General features: G+C 37.0%; 1 protein-coding gene across 3 annotated transcripts in view; it reads right to left on the bottom strand.

Annotated features, from left to right (window-relative positions):
• Positions 1-602: 602 nt before the first annotated feature.
• LOC123684670 (alpha-actinin, sarcomeric) overlaps positions 603-21,067 on the bottom strand; it is a 65,133-nt gene continuing 44,668 nt past the window's right edge. For 2 of the 3 annotated variants that reach the window (XM_045624009.1, XM_045624011.1), the window contains exons 2-13: positions 17,823-18,057; positions 15,855-16,190; positions 12,394-12,479; positions 7,475-7,567; positions 7,182-7,412; positions 6,545-6,843; positions 5,260-5,539; positions 4,622-4,750; positions 4,276-4,360; positions 3,929-4,160; positions 2,409-2,817; positions 603-1,391 (exon numbers count right to left, since the gene is read on the bottom strand). In XM_045624009.1, the coding sequence (XP_045479965.1) occupies positions 1,233-1,391; positions 2,409-2,817; positions 3,929-4,160; positions 4,276-4,360; positions 4,622-4,750; positions 5,260-5,539; positions 6,545-6,843; positions 7,182-7,412; positions 7,475-7,567; positions 12,394-12,479; positions 15,855-16,190; positions 17,823-18,057 (2,574 nt within the window). In that variant the 3' untranslated portion in view covers positions 603-1,232. Of the gene's footprint in view, positions 1,392-2,408; positions 2,818-3,928; positions 4,161-4,275; positions 4,361-4,621; positions 4,751-5,259; positions 5,540-6,544; positions 6,844-7,181; positions 7,413-7,474; positions 7,568-11,863; positions 11,950-12,393; positions 12,480-15,854; positions 16,191-17,822; positions 18,058-21,067 lie in introns of all 3 variants that reach the window. The other variant, XM_045624010.1, reaches the window with a different exon arrangement.

Below are 21,067 nucleotides of genomic sequence, written 5' to 3'. Positions count from 1 at the left end.
ATTGGCATATGGAACAATTTGAAAAAATATATCTTCATTAAATGGTCTAGTGCTCATTAATTATTGACTTATTAGAAAAGTGAAAATATCTGTTTATATTCGTGAATGTTCTTTCAATATGACATGAAAAATGACTGATTCAGTAACAGAGTCGCTGTCAGAGCTGTCATTGAAAATATAATTTTTTTTTCATGTTTGAGGCACCAGCTGACGTATAATCCACCATGCTATAGCCAGCTGATTGAATTTTTTCGTCTAGATATTGGGTTAGCTACAATTTGACAAATTTTCAGTTGGGAGGAAATGACTGAATGTATTTTTTTTTCTTCGTGTTTGGGGGGCTGCCGCCGCACTCCCCCCCAACCGAGTCGTAGCTGACGTTCACGAGGCTTTTTATTACTATTATCTGATGCATCTCACCAAGTATCTCTCGAGAGGAAATAATCAACCAAATTTGCTCCTGGCTCCTGGACTAGTCAGTCAGATGGTTGTATATTCGTAGATTTTCACCGCTAGTAAAGAGATACAACCTGCAGTATATTTTTCGAATATATTTTTCAACATTTTGCCCTTCCCAATTGGCAATAGGAAAAAAAAAAGAATTCTATATTATTAAATTTATTCACATAGTTTCATCTTAGGAAATCTAAATTTGAACTTAAAATATAGCACTACATTTCATCTTCTGGTAAGAAACCAATTGTAAAACAAAAAATTCAGAAGAAAAAAAATCGAGAATAAAATGATTTAAATACATGTTATACAATTAAATATTTTGAAACTTATGTATATAGTTAGTATACTTTGAGGCAAATAAATCATTTTTAAATAAATATCATAAAACTCCAACCAAAACAAAATCATAGAGGTTCTTCGATTACATTTCAAAGGTAATATTTGAACAAAGAACCTTTATGTTGAAAACAGTAAAGGTTATTTGTTATTGATAACAGAAACAAAGAACCCTGATGTTTTTTCTCCTATGTACACAAAACTTAATTAAATGAATATGGGCACGTATAATAAATAATTCTTCATAAAAGAAAAAATAGTACATAAAAAGACTAAACATACCTCCAAGATCTGAAAATTCTCAGGAAATAAAATTTGCAATTCGTATCTATACATAAATATGTTCGTTCGAGTAATGGAAGATTCTTGGTGATATTCGTTTTTGAAAAATAAATAAGATATGGAGTTTGTAAAAATAGGAGTTACTACAGAGGAGAGATTTAAAGATCTGATTCTCCATAGAGAGCTGTGGAGAATGACATGTAGTCCAACGCACCAGGCACTGCACCAGGTCCTTTGAAGGGAGGCATACGCTGAATACAATATTCTGCTTGATCTGGGGGCAATTCTCTTCTGAGCTCATCGGGTAAGATATACGGCTGGAAAAGAAATTAACCAAAAAATTTCGTCGATTTCAGGCCGGGAGAATCTACAGGGTGGCCACTTTTTCAATGGGATTGTATTGGTAACTTTTAAACCATAAGAGTTAGAAGGTCGGTCAAATGGAGAAAAAGTTGCATTCATAGGAGCATTGTCAAGCAGTTCAAACAAATCGAGATTATCAGAGCCGGTTATTGAGATATCATAAGAAAAATAAATTTTGTCATTTTGATTTTTCTTTTTCCCACTTTATTTCGAATATTATCAAAAATGTTACAGGAATTTTTTATTCGACAATAAATTGTTCTCAATTTGACGTAATCAGATTTCGTATACAATGTTTCGTGCTCTCTGGACCACCCTCAACCTCATTTTTTTCAATACGGACCTGTATATTTTATGACACTTTTCGAAATAACTTTTAACGCCGAATTCAACGATATATCATACAATGTCATTCAAAGTTGATTTTTAGGTGATTTTAACCCTTTTCCAATTTTCTTTGGGTCGGATCTGTAGTGAATGCAATTTATCAAAAATTGCTGTTAATAAAATAGTGAAGAGACGCGAATACAATGATTTTAAATTTGAATACCAAGCCTTGCAAAACTTATATCGTAATGATATCAAAATAAAGTTCGATTCTGGAACTCATAAAATATACAGGTCCGTATTGAAAAAAATTAGGTTGAGGGTGGCCCAGAGAGCATGAAACGTTGGATACGAAATCTGATTACGTCAAATTGAGAACAATTTATTGTCGAATAAAAAATTCCTGTAACATTTTTTGCTGATATTTGAAATAAAGTGGGAAAAAAAGAAAAATCAAAATGACAGAATTTACTTTTTTTATGATATCTCAATAACCGGCCCTGATAATCTCGATTTGTTTGAACTGCTTGATAATGCTTCTTTGCATGCAACTTTTTCTCCATTTGACCGACCTTCTAACTCTTATGGTTTAAAAGTTACCAATACAATCCCATTGAAAAAGTGGCCACCTGTATAGCACTCACCTTATCAGCAGCCAAGATGCGGAAACTATCAATAACCTGTTCGGCAGTGTCAGTATCAGTACTTTCTCTGGTCATGAAATCGAGGAACGCGTCGAAATGTACATAGCCGGTGCTATTGGGATCCACAACGGCCAAGATCCTTTGGAAATCTATGTCACCCTGTCTGTCTTTACCAATCGAATATCCAAGAGATACAAGGCAAGATTTGAATTCTTCTGGTGTCAAACGTCCGGTCCTATTCTTGTCAAAGTGGTTGAAGGAAGATCTGAATTCGTTAAGCTGTTCTTGGGTGATTCCTTTCGAGTCCCTTGTGAGGATCTGGTTCTCCACTTCGTTGATATTCCTGTTGATTGAGGTTAGGAGTTGTTCCCAGCCAACTCTGAGAGTTTCCATTGTGTATTGAGTATATCTAGAAAACAAATTTATTCATTAGCACACTAAAAAAAATTGAGGGAAAAGCATTGAGAATGTCAATGAGTATAGGACAATATTTTTTATACCAATACTTACATAGAGTTTGAGTGTTTTATTGACCAATTTCTGATTAATTTCGCAAGATAGTAGTAAAGGGTGTTTTTTTTCGAGGTATATAACTTTAAGTTTTCATTACTGTTCAAGATGGCGACCGATTCAACAGCTGTCAAGTGATTTATTCTCAGTTTGATTTGGTAATTCACCAAATTCAGCCAAACGATCATCAAGTAAGGCGTAGATTAGACGAATGGGTCCAAAATGGGATTGCCGTTGTTCCCGACTTTCATAAGCGAATTTTGTTTAGCGATGAAGCGCAATTCTGGTTGAATGGCTACGTCAACAAACAAAACTGCCGCAGTTGGAGTGAAGCTAATCCTCAAGTGTATGTCGAAACACCGTTACATCCAGAAAAACTGACTGTTTGGTGCACTTTATGGACTGGTGGAATCATTGGTCCGTACTTCTTCAAAAACGATGATGGCCAGAACGTTACAGTCAATGGTGATCGGTATAGAGCCATGATGATTAACTTTTTCATTCCTGGATTGAACAACCATGATGTCCAGGAGCTGTGGTTCCAACAAAACAGCGCAACATGTCAAACAGCTTGTGCCACAATCGATTTATTGAAAGATACGTTTGGTGACCGCCTAATTTCACGTTTTGGACCTGTGAATTGGCCTCCAAGATCTTGTGATTTAACACCGCTAGACTACTTTCTGTGGGGCTATGTAAAATCATAGTTCTATGCGGATAAGCCACAAACCCTTGACCATTTGGAAGACAACATTCGCCGTGTTATTGCCGATATACGGCCACAAATGTTGAAAAAAGTGATCAAAAATTGGACGTCCAGATTGGACTACATCCGAGCCAGCCGTGGCGGTCATATGCCAGAAATCATATATAAAATGTAATGCCACAAGATTATTTTGCTGATGAATAAAATTCATGTCAATCGAATAATCCATCGTTGTTTTATTGCAATTTGAAGTTCTATAGCTCTAAAAAAAACACCCTTTATTTCCGAATTTTCAAGATCTTACCTGTTCTCGAATATCATGCTCTCTTGAACAGCTTGATGGATCTTTTCCAATTCCTCAATATGTGGTTTATAAGCATAAACACCTTGTTCGTATTCTTTCAGACGGTGCAGTTGGTCCTCCAATGTACCGTGCAGACCCATTCCAATAGCAGTCACTGCATCTAGTTGACGTTCGATCCAGGGTCCTACGGCATTGGCCTTCTCGGCGAATTGGCGTCTCAGCATTTCGTTATCTTTATATTCGTTAAGGAAAATAGCACAAAAGAAAAAACTAAAAAGATATCATTTTTTTAACAATAATACTGAAAATTCTATATCTCTCTTGAAATAAATCATTGAAAAGGATACTTTGTTGTTTTCTAAGTTCGGCCTGTAGGGTGGCATCTCTTTGTGGCACAAGTTGTCTCACTTCACCCCATTTCCTGGTGAGATCCTGTAAAAATAATCCTTAGTACGGATCCCGAAAAAATAGCTACCGTAACCGACTTTTTTACCTCTAGGTCGCCACCAAATCCTTCCTTAAAGTAAGGCGAAGAAAAAACGTCATATTGAAATTTAGTTTTTACTTATTAAAATTCAATCCAAAGAAGAACTGAAGAAGTGATGAATGAAATGGTATTCAAAATTAGAAGATTTGTGAGTGGAAGTGAGATGTGGAAAAAAATATATATCACCGAAAATTGAAACAACTTACATGAGCGGTGAGGGTGGTGTAGGGATTCTCTAGTCCTCCGGGCACTTGATGCTGTTTGACGATAGACTCGACTTCTCTCACCAGACCAACGATGCTCTGGTATTCCTTATCAGCCTCTCCTAAAGTTGCCTGAAATCGAATATTTCTTTAATATATTACCAAAAAAATTGTATTTTTGCGTGTTACTTCCGACAAATAAAATTGTTTTTTCACTTTAGTTAAAAACATAATCGAACCGAAAGGACCCAGCACAGTTTCTATGGAAAATGGGTCTGAGTCGAATTGGCTGAAAATTTAGTATAATGTAGTTTATGAAGTCCTGATCGAATGTCTCCATGGGCACAACAAGATCTAATGTACAGTTTTTGAGATACAGGGTGTCAAAAAAAAAAAAAAACTCAGTCTAACGCAAAAGCTAGTAAACTTGCAGAATAAGTAAAAAATATTTGATTTTAATATTTGGTGATCTGAGGTTACTATTATACGGGGTCTTCCACTTTTTTAGTTGTAATAATTTCATTTTTTCAGGAACATATAGCAAAATTAAACATAAAAGTAGAAAACTAAATATAATATGATCAATATTCTGTGGCTTTTGTCTATTTGTTGCATCTTGTAATATAACCAAAACACCTTACCTTGAAGTGAGCGTGAGCATCGATGAGACCCTGGATCTCTTCGACGGTGTGAACGATGAAGATATCGACCAGGTCCTCTCTTGTGCCATCCAGCCAGTTATTGAAGGGAGCTGCCCTCTTCGCGAATTCCAAATGCAGGATGTCAATCTTCTCCAAGATCCTCTCTGCCTCGTCCAAGGCTTGACGTCTACGCTGCGTCAGTGCTCCCAGTCTGTCCCATTGGTCGCAGATGCGCTGGCAACGAGCGTTCACGCTGATGCTGTCATGATAGTCCAAAGTGCTGAAGACGGAACAAAAGTTACTAATGATATTATATAATCTTACTATATGTAAATAATAATACACTGCGCAAAAGAATTAACGCACATTATGGAAATCTCAAATTTATTCTACAACTGAAGGTGTTCTCAATGATAATTATTTTTATCAGAATTATGCATGCATATGTTATCCACTTTCAACGTTTTTCTTCAATACAGATGTTTTTTTCCCAGTAGGAATAAAAAATATGAGATTATCAGATTTTGAATGAAATTGGCTCCATTCTGAAATCAGTTGTTCTCGATCAATTCTAGTGATCAATAGTTTTTCTTTCGTTTGATTTTCTACACTCGATCGCTATGCAACGCGAAACACGTAATTTGACCCAAGAGGAATGTGCCCAAGCGATAGTTTTGCGAGAAGAAGGGTGGACATACACAAGAATTGCAGAAAGGTTTGGAGTTTCCCATACAAGTGTGTCCAGAATTTTGCAGCGATTCAGGGAGACAGGTATGAATGTCCGAAGACCAGGACAGGGTAGACCACGGGTAACAATTGCCATTCAAGAACGTTACTTGAGAGTTTCTTCGTTGAGACAACGGTTTGCAACCGCTCGCCTCCTTCAAAATCAGCTTGAGCAAACTCATGGGGTGCAAATTAGCACTCAGACAATAAGAAATCGCCTCAGAGAATATGTTTTAAGGCCTCGTGTCGCGGCAAGAGGCCCAGCTCTTACCCCAGCCTATCGAAGGGCGCGTTTGGATTTTGCGAGAGAGCATATCCATTGGGAAGAAGCCGATTGGGAAAGAGTGCACTGAGCATATCTTTCATGTGGACGTCTGTATACAAGGGAACGTCGATCACAATGGTAGAGGCAGAATCAAGACCCATCTGTGAAGAGAACTCTTTCCCAATCAGCCTCTTCCCAATGGATATGCTCTCTGACGCGTTCTACTAGTTCGATGCCATAAGTGTCATGAGTGAGTTACAATAAGCCACCGTGATTGAAAGACGGTACACTTACTTCAGTTCTTGGGCAATGGCGGCGATCTGCTCCACTCTGTCTTGATGGGCCGCCAAGTCCGATTCGAAGGCCTCGTGTTTCTTCTTCAGGGCCTTCAGTTCATTGAGACGGCACTGTCTGAAGTCTTGGCTCTGCAGCATCTCCTCCTTGCCTCTGGTCCATTCCTCGTGGGCGTCTGCCTTGTGTTTGAACTTCTGGGCCAGATGTTCCAGCCTCTCCAATCGCATCATCTCAGACAAGAGCCATTCTTCGAAGGACTTCTCGGCCGTTTCCAAGCCTTTCCAGGCGTTGGCGATGTCCTACAAATCGAAGACATCGATTAATTCGAGCTCTATGAGGACTCGTTGATTCGTTTTTGAAAGCTAATTTATTGCATTATTGACCAAGGGATTTTCTTAATTAGCTTGTAATCTAACATATTATCGGGTGAAGACAAAAATGCTACTTCTGTAATTAGGTAAATAATAATAGATTATTGTGAGATGCCAGTCTTATTTTTTTCACCAGAGAACCCATAAGAAATTTTAAAATATTTTTAAGAATGTCAACTCAAAATGAACTTTCAAAATGGGCTAAAACTAAACCACATTAATAATAAAATGATTTATCTTGTAAAAAATAACCCAAAGTAACTCACCGAAACCATTTTACCCTCTGTCGGCATGTAGGCGGGTCTGTTCGACAGACGCAGCTTCGTCTGTAGGGTGTTGAAGTTGGTCTCCAGCTTGGCCTTCTGTTCGACGCGCGGAGGCTTATGCTTACGCCTGTAGGTGCGGTACTCTTCCAGCTTCTTCTGGACCCCGGCGAGGGAGTTGTCCGTCTGTCTCGAGTTGAGCCAGGGCATGGTCCTCCTGATCCATTCCAAGAGCTACAAGAGGGAGGTTCGAGATCGGTTCGTGCTTCCAGAAATGGAGGTGGTGTTATACTTACGTCACTGGCCAAACGTTCGTATTCCTCCATGAGACGTTCGTTCTCCTGGTTGACCTTGAGCACTTTGCAGATGCGGTTTGCGGCAGTTTCGGCCTAAAAGTTCGTTTTGGGTCAATCATTAGTTTTCTAGCAGTTATTCGGTTGTTAGTGATAGTGCGATTAGTGCCGAGAACGGTAAGCATGTTTACTGATCGAAGACATTTATTGTCCAAGTCGGTACATCTTAAAATTTGTGAAGTTTATATCCAGCGGTTTTTAAGTTTCCTTTGATCTGAATGAATTAGTGTTCCACTGATTACTAAGAAGTCTAAGTTAAATCTATGAAAAAGTGTAATTCTGCTACACCAGTTTCAGAGAATACCAATGGACTAGTTTAGTGATGTTGTTAATACTATATTTGACACGATAGAATTAAAATATAGAGCAAAGCTGATAAATCAGTGAAAAATTTTTGAAAATCCATCAATAAATGACTGAGAAATAGATTATTTAAATTTACGTATTTTAGCGCGGAACGTCTTTGGTCTCCGACTCGTCTGTGACGTCACGCCACTTGCCTGTGATCGCTACACCATAAGTTACGTTTAAATACTTAGCCGCGCCAAGGCTCTCGCGCCGTTTGTAGTTGTACAGTGTAGTTTTAACTCGAGTTTTGTTTTTATGTCACCATAATCGAAGAAGGCTTCGTGAAAGGACAAAGTGACAATTTGTCTAAAATACATATATTCGCAGTGATGGAGTTTTTTTCTTCAAATCCATCTTATGTCAGTGCTGAAATAAAGGGAGTTAAACTTTTCAAGTATCTACTTTTGAGTTTGCTTCATCATGATTCAACTTATAACGATGATTTATTTAAAAAACGTTTCATAAACAGTTTGTAGTTGAGTACTGGTTGTTGAAGTCTATCCATTATTATCAATGGTAAAACATATTTATGTGAGGAGTGAAAAGTAAAAAGAGAAAAAAGTAATGTTTACTGCCCGTATAAAATCCGGTATGAATCAATTCAATTTAGGTCCAATTAAGTCACACCTCATTAATTTGCACCACTTCTTCCTTTGATTCATGTCATTTGGTACATGAAAAAACAATTTATTGGGGTTTTTAATTGTCGTGCTTGCACACATAGGCACAATACAATATTTGTAGGATTTTTTTTTATTTCAGCCATCGCGTAACGAACAAAATACAACACGAACGGCAAAAGTAATTGTACACCAATGAATTCGTAAGCACTCTGCGAATACCAGTCGCCTCGTGTAAGTGGCGTGACGTCACACACTAGACGCTGCGTACTATGAAATTATTCTTCCAAGCGCAACTTCAAAGTCCTATAACTTTTTCATTTCTACAGATATTTCAATGATTCTTCCACATTTTTGTTTCATTTTACTTGAATTTTTAGGATTAATCCTTAACAAAAAAATGAAAACTAGTCCATTATATTAATAACTGAAGCGTATCCATAAACAATTGTAAAGAATTGTAGAACTTTTTTTCTTAAAATAGCTTGAGAAAGGAGGAACCCTAGAAATGTTCTGACGTTATAATGGAACATCCTGTATTTAATGTGTCCTACTTTGTGTTTTTAATGTATTATTAGAGAGACGTCGATAAGTAATTTAAGCATCGGTAAAACCACTTACCGACGCGTTCAGCCTAGCGATTAGTAAACAAGACCTACCATTTTGGCAACAAATATCTTAAATAATATAGAAAGCTGACTCATGCACAAAATGCCTTCTTTTCATTAATTAAAAAAGACTATATTATCAACAGATATGTCACAATAAGGTGAATAATAGAAATTGAGAAAAACTTCCTGGGCGTTCTTGTCAAAAAAAAAAACACCGGAAACTGGTCAATTTTTTAATCACATTTTTAGTCGATTTCATTTGCCCCTAAAGTCGCTTCCCTGGACTTAAGGTACTTCTAGAGGTATTTTGCAGTCCAAAACAGAAAAAAACACTACCGGAATCATATCGGGAGACCTCGGTGGTCGGTCTATAAGATTTATTGACATTTCATCCAGAAATTCATATCGTGAAACGAACTGACTATATTATATGGAACATTGAAAGCAAACCTAAATGAAAATTGATGCCTCAACTCCGCGTGAGTGTGAAGAACAATTACGTCAACTAAGCAACAAACAATCCGACTTTTTCCAAGTAATATCATCCGGTACTTTTTGATATTCCATGGATAGACTGATTTTTTTTGTTATAATTCTGAAAACTGATACATTTAGGAAATTAAATGAAGATTTTGAAATCAGGAAAAATCTGATATAGCTTCGAATGAAAAAAAGCTTATATTCTGTAATGATATTGTGACAAGTCTGTATTAAAAAGATTTTTCATACATTTTCAGGCGAATCAGCTATAAAAATATTATCAAAAATAACTCATTGCATAGCATAGGGAAAATCTATTGTTAATCTTGTTAGTGGAAAAGGTGGCTGTTTTAAAACAAGGAGATCGATATTGAAATCGATAGTTTTCACTGGCATTTTTAACGTGCAACCTTGAATGTGTTCAACTTGGGAATTTCACCACACCTCCATTTTTTTCTGGAACATTTCCAATACAAACCCACACCTAGCTGGATTATATCATGAGAGAATTACATAATGGAAATAGTTCCAGAAACAAAAGGAGTATTTTCAAGAGAAAATAGAATTTTCGTTGCCCTTCGAAGGACTTCAAAGTTCGAGGACTGTTTTTTAAAATTACGAACGACTTCTCTTTTCTTCGAATCAATCATTTTGAATATTTTATTCAATCATTTAAGAATTTTACGTAGACAATTTTGTAAGACTAAAAATTAGCACAGATATATTTCGAGTGTTCTCAACAACTTTTTTGAATTCCTGAAAAAGGTTTCACTGTTTTTCAGGCTGAGGAATATCTGGGAAATTTCGGCACCCCAGTATTGATAATGGACTAGTTTTCATTTTTTTGTTAAGGATTATTTCTAAAAATTTAAGTAAAATGAAACAAAAATGTGGAAGAATCATTGAAATATCTCTAGAAATGAAAAAGTAATGGGACTTTGAAGTTGCGCTTGGAAAAATAATTTCATAGTCTAGTGTGTGACGTCACGCCACTTACACGAGGCGACTGGTATTCGCAGAGTGCTTACGAATTCATTGGTGTACAATCACTTGTGCCGTTCGTGTCGTGTTTTGTTCGTTACACGATGGCTAAAAAATACAAAAAAATCCTACAAATATTGTATTGTGCCTATGTGTGCGAGCACGACAATTAAAAACCCCAATAAATTGTTTTTTCATGTACCAAATGACATGAATCAAAGGAAGAAGTGGTGCAAATTAATGAGGCGTGACTTAATTGGACCTAAAACTACTTCATATGTGTGTGAATATCATTTTGATGTAAGTACCTATCAGTACAAAATCCTAGAAGTTTTAAGATCAAAGTGAAACAATTTTTATTAGCGCACCAGAGCTTTTTTAATGAACTTTTCTAGAAAAAAAAAATCATTTTATATGGTTTCATTCTGGACTTTTCCTCCGATCCGTTCCTGCCGCCGGGCTGTTGCCTTCATCTCAAAGCCTATGAAATCAAAGGTAAATTTTTTGGGAAGAAAAAATTGGCACACAAGATACATTTCATTATGTAGCTTAGGTCGATTTTTCTCCCTCAATATATGCTCATAAAATTCTGTTTTATTTTAAAATTTATAAGAGTTTGTAATAATTTCTGAATAAACTTTCTTCTTTCTGTAAAAAAAGTACTAGCTGTCTATTTCTGATAATAAAAATACTAAGGTGTAAGTTGGTTTGAAATAAGTTATTGAGTAAAAATAACTTTGTACTTTCACGAAGCCTTCTTCCATTATGGTGACATAAAAACAAAACTCGAGTTAAAACTACACTGTACAACTACAAACGGCGCGAGAGCCTTGGCGCGGCTAAGTATTTAAACGTAATTTATGGTGTAGCGATCACAGGCAAGTGGCGTGACGTCACAGACGAGTCGGAGACCAAAGACGTTCCGCGCTAAAATACGTAAATTTAAATAATCTATTTCTCAGTCATTTATTGATGGATTTTCAAAAATTTTTCACTGATTTATCAGTTTTGCTCTATATTTCAATTCTATCTTGTCAAATATAGTATTATCAACATCACTAAACTAGTCCATTTGTGCTAAGAATATCAACTGAATAAAGTAAAAATACCCGTTTTCAGTACAGCATTTTCATTTGAGCTATCGGATCCAACAAAACGTCACAAGTTCAGATAGAGCTAACGCGTTCTGCGTAGGCGTTCTTACTGTGTCCTACTCCACCTCGACAGATCCGAAAGCTCGAACCTGATACCCTACTAAATAAACTATCGAAAAATTTGAAAAGAAAAATCACCTTTTGAGCACCAGAGAAGCAATGGTAATAGGACGACACGTATGTCATTACGGCCCTCTCGTCTGGCATTGCTGTGTTCTGTAAGTCTGCATCATGCAACAAAAATATTAGTGGAATGTCAAAAAAAAAAACAAATCTGAAAAACAATTAGTAATTAAGAGAAAACGACAAAACACATCGAAGGCAAAACTTCAGGAGTCTACTCACGTTAAGGCGAACTGACGATCAGAACTGTCGATTCGATCTCGCCCTTTCAATTATTTCTATAGTTGTAAGAGTTTTGTTATTGTTTTCCATGAAATTAATTGAATGAAGACCTTTATTATCATTATTATCATTTGCAAATCGTCGGTTTTCAATCGACAGGCCTGACTTTCAATCCTTGTATCAGATTTTCATCGTCAGGTCGTATCGACAGTTCTGGATCGAAGGGCGGCCGGTAAGTGAGTAGGCACCGTCATAGGGGGTTTGTTTCAGTTAGGGCGGTTTTACAACAAAAAGTTAGTATGCGGGTTTCACGCAACCTGTACCTGTTGGGCCCCCTGGAAGGCGTGGTAGTAACAAGACACGTAGGTCATTATGGCGCGTTCGTCGGGCTTGGGGGTGTTGATTAGATCTGTGCATCAACAATTTTTTTTTACAATTTTTTTATTACCTCGGTCCGATTTTCGAAAATGCTCCAGGATTTCGGAGAAAATTTTGGGGGTAAAGAAAACTTCGTAAGGTCGTTCGAAAAGTCCCTATAGGTTTTGTTTTTTATATTGTTTCTACATCAAATGTTGACTCCCCATGTAGGGTGGGCAAATAAGCGAGGTAAGCGGCTATATCTCAGGATCCACTCATCGTAGAGACTTGCGGCAAAAAAATTTACCACTAAAGTTTACAAGAGAACACAATGGAAATTATTTTGAAGTTCATACCTCTACCGCTAAGAGGCGTAATAGCTAAAATTTCCATGAAAACACCTGAAGGTCGCAAAGCGATAATTTCATGCATTCTGAAGTTATGGCCGAAAGAAGATATTCTTCAACTGATGCACTGCGAAAAATCAAATTGTGTTTTAAGTTCTGACAGAAACAGAAATCCCATCAAATTTGTATGAAAAAACCAAAAGGTCGCAAAGCGATAGCTTCAGGCGTTTTGGAGTTATGAACGAAAAAAGATATTCTTCAACTGATGCACTGAAAAACTAAATTGTGTCTTCTTTCGGCCATAACTCCAGAACGCCTGAAGCTATCGCTTTGCGACCTTTTGCTTTTTTCATACAAATTTGATGGGATTTCTGTTTCTCTCAGAACCTAAAGACACAATTTGGTTTTTCAGTGCATCAGTTGAAGAATATCTTCTTTCGGCCATAACTTCAGAACGCCTGAAATTATCGCTCTGCGACCTTCAGGTTTTTTTCATGCAAATTCGATGGAACTTCTGTTTCTGTTAAGAAAATCCTATCATTACATTTGAAATTTCGGAGTAAAATGAACAAAACAATGAACTTCTGACTTAGCGCCCCCTATCGAAAGCAGCAAAAACAAATTTATCATGACTATATTATGTCCTCAATCAACAAGATATTATCTTTCAGACGAGATCTAATTTGCTCAAAAATGTTGAGCCAAACTGAAGTTACAGGCATTTCAATCAGTCAGATTTCTCCCTTTCACCTACCCTTATTTGATGTCGTAAAATCGAAAGTGACAATTCAAAGAGATAGAGAAATTTCCAAAGTTTACACTGATGATATTTTTTCTTCAACATATATGAAACATTTTCGAGTAAAATTCATTTTTCTACTCGACGGTAGCTATTACGCCCCCTAGCGGTAGAGGTATGAACTTCAAAATAATTTCCAGTGTGTTCTCTTGTACACTTTAGTGTTAAATTTTTTACCGCAAGTCTCTACGATGAGTGGATCCTGAGATATAGCCGCTTACCTCGCTTATTTGACCACCCTGTCTGTACGTACTATTGATGGGTTAAAATAATCTTCCATGTATTCATTAGGAGGATGAATAAATAAATAGGTAGGCGGCTAGATTGGCACACCTTCGGTGCGATTAATCATAGAGATATCGGAAAATAGTGGAAATTTGGTAAGTCAGTTATGACAGCTGACGTAATCTATACATGACATTTACCGTGTTTAGTGAGAAAAAATAGGAAAAAATACCGTAGAGGTAGTTCTGGTTGAGGTGGAAAATGGAAAATATCAATTTTTTTTATTACTTACAATCTGACTTACTTTGATGACCATCAAAGTAATTGAGTTGACCGTTTCATCAGTTTTCATATCGAATGATGGGACTTTTCGAACTTTACGTTAAATCATTGTGGAAAGATTACGTAGTAGGACAACGCTAGTTTCTCAAAGTAGAAATTGGGCCAGAAATTTTTCGAAAGTGATCACTTACAATATACGGGGTGTTAGTGAATAAGTATAATGAACTGCAGAGGGTCATTCTGCATGAAAAAAAGAGACGAAGTATTTGCAAATACACTGTGCAAAAGAATTAACGCACATTATGGAAATCTCAAATTTATTCTACAACTGAAGGTGTTCTCAATGATAATTATTTTTATCAGAATTATGCATGCATATGTTATCCACTTTCAACGTTTTTCTTCAATACAGATGTTTTTTCCCAGCAGGAATAAAAGAAGATGAGATTATCAGATTTTGAATGTATTGGCTCCATTCTGAAATCAGTTGTTCTCGATCAATTCTAGTGATCAATAATTTTTCTTTCGTTTGATTTTCTACACTCGATCGCTATGCAACGCGAAACACGCAATTTGACCCAAGAGGAATGTGCCCAAGCGGTAGTTTTGCGAGAAGAAGGGTGGACATACACAAGAATTGCAGAAAGGTTTGGAGTTTCCCATACAAGTGTGTCCAGAATGTTACAGCGATTCAGGGAGACAGGTATGAATGTCCGAAGACCAGGACAGGGTAGACCAAGGGTAACAACTGCCATTCAAGAACGTTACTTGAGAGTTTCTTCGTTGAGACAACGGTTTGCAACCGCCCGCCTCCTTCAAAATCAGCTTAAGCAAACTGATGGGGTGCAAATTAGCACTCAGACAATAAGAAATCGCCTCAGAGAATATGATTTAAGGCCTCGTGTCGCGGCAAGAGGCCCAGCTCTTACCCCCAGCCCATCGAAGGGCGCGTTTGGATTTTGCGAGAGAGCATATCCATTGGGAAGATGCTGATTGGGAAAGAGTTCTCATCACTGATGAGTCTAGATTCTTCCTCCACCATTGTGATCGACGTTCCCTTGTATACAGACGTCCACATGAAAGATATGCTCAGTGCACTCTTTTCCAATCAGCCTCTTCCCAATGGATATGCTCTCTCGCAAAATTCAAACGCGCCCTTCGATGGGCTGGGGTGAGAGCTGGGCCTCTTGCCGCGACACGAGGCCTTAAATCATACTCTGAGGCGATTTCTTATTGTCTGAGTGCTAATTTGCACCCCATGAGTTTGCTCAAGCTGATTTCAGAATGGAGCCAATACATTCAAAATCTGATAATCTCATCTTTTTTTATTCCTGCTGGAAAAAAACATCTGTATTGAAGAAAAACGTTGAAAGTGGATAACATATGCATGCATTATTCTAATAAAAATAATTATCATTGAGAACACCTTCAGTTGTAGAATAAATTTGAGATTTCCATAATGTGCGTTAATTCTTTTGCGCAGTGTAGCTCTCATATTGCTTAAAAAAATATATGTAGTGTCAAGGACTTGAATGTCATCATAAGGAAAAAGCAATTTTGATTTTCGTCTTGTCGTTCTACTGTAAAATTGTATAATATTTTTGTTTAGAAACGTTTTCAAAGGAGCTGTTAAATGCCCTATTTTGGATAATAGCAGTGATCCTTACTAGAGGGCGCTGACGATATCTTCAACGGCGTTGTCCTACTATTCAATTTCCACAGAACGTTTACATCGACGTTGGAAAGAAACAAAGAAATAGAGATACACACTCACCATCGGGGTCCAACATCCTAGGAATGTCTAGATACTTCTCGGCCACGTCGAAGGCCGTGTTCAGGTTCTCCAACGGGTTGTCCTTGCTGAGCTTGTTGTAGTCGATCAGATCAGGCCGGTGACGGTGGATCAGAGCGCAGAAGGCCAGACCGTCCTTGAACGACAGATGGAAGTTCTGCACGTTCACGTTCTTGTACGGGGCGGTCTTCCTCTGGCACCACAGCAACAGACCCTCCTTGGCCGTCATCTCCTCGACGGAGATGTCCTGGATGGCGAAACGCAGGATGATCGTCCAGATCATACCGAGCGTCATCTTCAGGTTACCGTCCACGATTTCTGGAAATTCGTGAAAATTTAAGGGTGGTTCTCGAGACCTGCCAGCGTACTGAGGATTTGTGGGAAATTCGTTTTGATTATTTAGACAAAATGTTAAAATCTCAGTAGAAAGTATTTCTGGTTTATTATTTTCGATGAAAAACCTTAGAAATCCGAGGAGTGGCCTGTATTGTATTGTACAGTCCATTCAGGAATTATTGACATCCCAGGTGGCTTTGGAAAATCCAAATTAAGTTGGTACTGGCTCATTCAGTAACATTTTGAATTGCAGATTTCGGGTTGGCATTGGAAATGTCATTGACAGGAGGTTAGATTTCAGTTTGTTTGTGTTATTGGTTTTGATCGAAGAAATTTTGAAACTTAAAAGTTGTATCAATTTCTAACACACATTGATTAGTTTATTTGAGTATTTCTCACAGTACTGTTTGAAAAAAGAAGAAGGCAAGTCATTATAACCTGGATTATTAGTGGAAGAAAACCTGTGCAATACGATTTCACCTTCAAAGAATCATTGAATGATTTGATTGTTACCAAAAGCAAGTCTGGATAAAATTTGACCAAAAAGCATCTGGATTTTAATCAATCAACGTCAACATGACATAAACTTGATTGGTAACAAGTTCAAAACAGTTAATAAAAGGAAAATTCTTATTGATGAACAGAAAAATATAATAAGTTGAGTACGATTTTATGGTGAATACAGAGAATATTTGCAACAAAATGTGAAATTCATTTATCTGGAGGAAACTTGGTTATTTGAAAATGGCAGCATTATTCAACAGAAAGAAAACAAAATGTTTTCCAAGTATATTCAAGGTTGAAAGTAGAAGGAGCACTATTTTGAATGCTGGATATTTGGATTTTTACCTGGATGTTTTTTTTGACAGAGGTGATCATGAGGATTATATGAATCTATGAAGGGAGAATTATTTTAAAATTGGGTTGCTAAACAAAGTCTTGGCATTGCATCTATAGTCTATTTATTATTATATTATATTTATTTATTTATATATCTATATTGAAATTAAGTATTGTTACATCTGTTTTTTGTTCTTCAATGAGTAATCCAAAAATCTAATAAATTCCAATTGTTTTATAGAATTTTTACTGAGTATTTAATCGAAAAATATATTCAGAAGAGTAAGGATATAAGAGACTGGATAGGGATGAATGTCCAAACGTTGGTTTCACCAACGGAAGAGTTTTATAGACTTTTCCTTCAACTTCATAAACAACACAAAATGTGATTTTATGAGAATATGTTGGTTCACACCGCCCAAAAGAGGAACGAATTTGCCATGGTTGTCGCCAATATTCACTACAAGAGATACTAAAAGAGGAAGAAGAAAACTTTGCCTAGATGCAGCTTCAGTAGCCCCCGCGTTCTCCAGATTTGAGTCCTAGTGATTTTATCTATCAGATTAACTCAAAGCCAAGGTGAAAATAATTCAATTCGTTACATATATCCCACTGAGTCTTTAAATAAGTCACTGTAAACGCTCTCAGAATAATAAAATTGTATAACCTATCTGGAAAATGATTTCTTTTTTTTCGAAACCTCCAAAACATTTTTCAAGATTCCTCGAAATGTGCCTAAGCTCTTTTCCGGTCTATCCTGATGGATGATCTTACCTTCAGCACCGATCGATACCAGCTTGACTCCTTTGCTGGCGATGAAGTCCAGGGCCTTGTTAACGTTTGCGATCTTGTGGAAACGCATTTTACCCCTGTCAGGCTTCGGCAAGGTCTCCCCGGATATGACCTCAAGGAGAAGCATGAGTTTGAGGCCATTTCTGAAGTCTTCTTCTATGTTGTCTATGGCCGTGCCGGCTTTCCTAAGATGACTGTTGCACCACGCAGTGAACGTCTGCAAAAAAACAAACATATAACTCTAAAGTCCATTCAGCAATATTTTTCAAATCTCAAAATTAACAATCGCGAGAGTTCAATATCAATAATTCGATTTTGTTCGTGTCAATTAAAATAAGATGAAGAAATCTAGTCCGGGAGCCAGTAACAGATATACATGACCAAGTTGCTCTCAAACGGTAATTAGTAGAATGCATCAGATAATAGTAATAAAAAGCCTCGTGAACGTCAGCTGCGATTCTGCTGGGGGGGAGAGCGACGGCAGCCCCCCAAACACGAAGAAAAAAAAATAAATTCAGTCATTTCCTCCCAACTGAAAATTCGTCAAATTGTAGCTAACCCAATATCTAGACGAAAAAATACAATCAGCTGGCTATAGCATGGTGGATTATACGTCAGCTGGTGCCTCAAACATGAAAAAAAAAAAAATTTTCAATGACAGCTCTGACAGCGACTCTGATAATGAATCAGAGAGTGCCACACTCGCGAGAAAAGGACTTTCTCCACATGTTGCACAATAATATTTAGTTACTTCCACTCTCTGATTCAGTATCAGAGTCGCTGTCAGAGCTGTCATTAAAAATATAATTGTTTTTTTCATGTTTGAGGCACCAGCTGACGTATAATCAACCATGCTACAGCCAGCTGATTGTATTTTTTCGTCTAGATATTGGGTTAGCTACAATTTGACAAATTTTCAGTTGGGAGGAAATGACTGAATGTATTTTTTTTTCTTCGTGTTTGGGGGGCTGCCGCCGCTCTCCCCCCCAACCGAGTCGTAGCTGACGTTCACGAGGCTTTTTATTACTATTATCTGATGCATCTCACCAAGTATCTCTCGAGAGGAAATAATCAACCAAATTTGCACCTGCACAACATATTGTATGATCTAAGATGCATAGAATACCTGGTGTGTCTACTTATACCTGTAAAACTTTCAGACAAAACGGGAGATTTTTCGGATTTATACCTACTTGATTTCGAGGGATCGCGGGCTTTTCAGATGGCGCATACATCGTTTACATTTGACATTTCTCTCAATTCTCGACTCTTGTGAACCAAGGGCGTAGATCTTCTTTTCTTGGGGAGGGATAATCGAAAAAAAAATTTTTGACGACAACTTTTATTCATATCTGCAATGTTAGAAAAAGAAGTTTGATAATGAAGTTTGAACCAAATTACTCGAAATAATTTTTGTTGTTACTAATTCGGTTGTTCTTACCTTGTTCTCAAATAAGAGATACGAAGGAAAATGAGAAATTACTTGGATAATTTTGAGAAAAAAAAGTTTCATGAATGAGACCACAAAGGCTTTGCTTTCAATATACAGGTGGTTTCTAGTGTGTCGTACAGTTTATCAAATATTTATTAATCTTCGCTACAGATTAGGTAAATGAATACCAAAACTTATAATTAATGCATTCATTAGAGCTTACTAGCTGGATCTTTATAAAAATTTGGATTTTCCTAAGGATTACTAGAGACTTTTCTCGAAATCGATAGCAGATCAAAACTATAACAAACCAAAAAGTAAAATAAAACGAAGTAATTTCCACTATGTTATTTAATTGTTAGCAACAATTGTTTCGCCACACTGTGGCTTCATCAGGCTACATTTCTGAACTGATAAGAGTACAAAGGTTTTCGGAATCTTATATAGGAACAAAATTGACACAAAAATATTCGAAAGGGTATAAATTACAAAGTTATATTGGACACTTTACCGCCTGGGATTTCCAAACTATCGGAAGAAATTCAATAAAGGGGATGAGTTTACATCCGTTTGTTCGTTCAACAGAATATTTTGGGTATTATACCTGTTTATTTCTAAAAAAAAAAAAAAAACCAAAAAGTGTAGTACTGGACCAGAGTTTTTTTCTACATTTTTCTAAACTAAACTAACAGCCATTCACCAAAATATAGTTTTGGAGGAAGGAAGCAGGCATCCTCCCAGAAAATATATCACCCTGTAGATTTGCATTCAAAATTTGCATATCACATAGTGAAAACTTTAAACTGGAATATCTATGGCCAATTCATATTAAATATCTTGTGAAGGGTTATACGAGAAAATAACTTGAACTTCAACACATGTATCTCAAAACAAAATGTTTGGGGACTCATGTTATAGGACTTCTTTTTTAAAATGATCCGGAAATCTGTCATTTTCATTTGTATCTCCAATTTAGGAGCACCGTGTAATTACCCCCAGTATCCCCCTATTTCTACGCTCTTGTCGTGGACTTTGAGTATAGACCAATAATATTTTATATTCTATGGTCTGTCATTATATTCCATTCATTTGAGTAAAAATTCGATATGAACTGAATTGTAATTTATTGTGAATGTTTGCAGTGTCTAAAATCAGTATTTCCTTTTCAAACGGCACCAGGCAGATGCGGGAATTCGAAAAATTTTAAAGAGCGCCACCTTACAGCACTCTGGTGAAGCAGACCACCAAAGCAACAGGTGGGTCTCTCAAAAAGTCTGAAACAAAATCGAATCAGTAAACACACCAGGTATTCTATGCATCTCAGTATGATCCTACGATGACAGTTCTGTCAAAAACATGACATTCGCAACCAAACGTCAAAACAAACCATTATTTCCATAAAGGATTAACCAACCGCTTCGATTTAGGAGGAAAACTACTGTTCAAAACAACAATCTGCTATTAGCGCCGAGTGAACTACCTACATGCTAATTTCAGCGATTCTTCCGTGCCCGTCACCTTTGAAATCGAGAAAGGAAATTGCCCCTCATTGTCGCCAATGATACCCGGTTACACGACTATCTTTTGTAGCCCATTGTTCATTACGAGGCCCGTTTTTAAGGAAGTTTAGCAGAAGCGAAACGAGAAGATCCTATATTCTCTATTCTTCTAGGCCATGATCGAATTTCGTGGAACTGTTCGAATGGTCATTGTATACATCTCTGGTTACCGGACGAAGAAACTCTAAGCTGTTTTCCATGTACGGCAGAATTGTATAGTTACTCGAAAGGAAAAC

Source organism: Harmonia axyridis, chromosome 7 (assembly GCF_914767665.1).
Source record: "Harmonia axyridis chromosome 7, icHarAxyr1.1, whole genome shotgun sequence".
In the NCBI taxonomy this organism is placed as follows: domain Eukaryota; kingdom Metazoa; phylum Arthropoda; class Insecta; order Coleoptera; family Coccinellidae; genus Harmonia; species Harmonia axyridis.
Note: the sequence above shows the minus strand (reverse complement) of the source record. Positions and strands in the feature narration are given on the sequence as shown.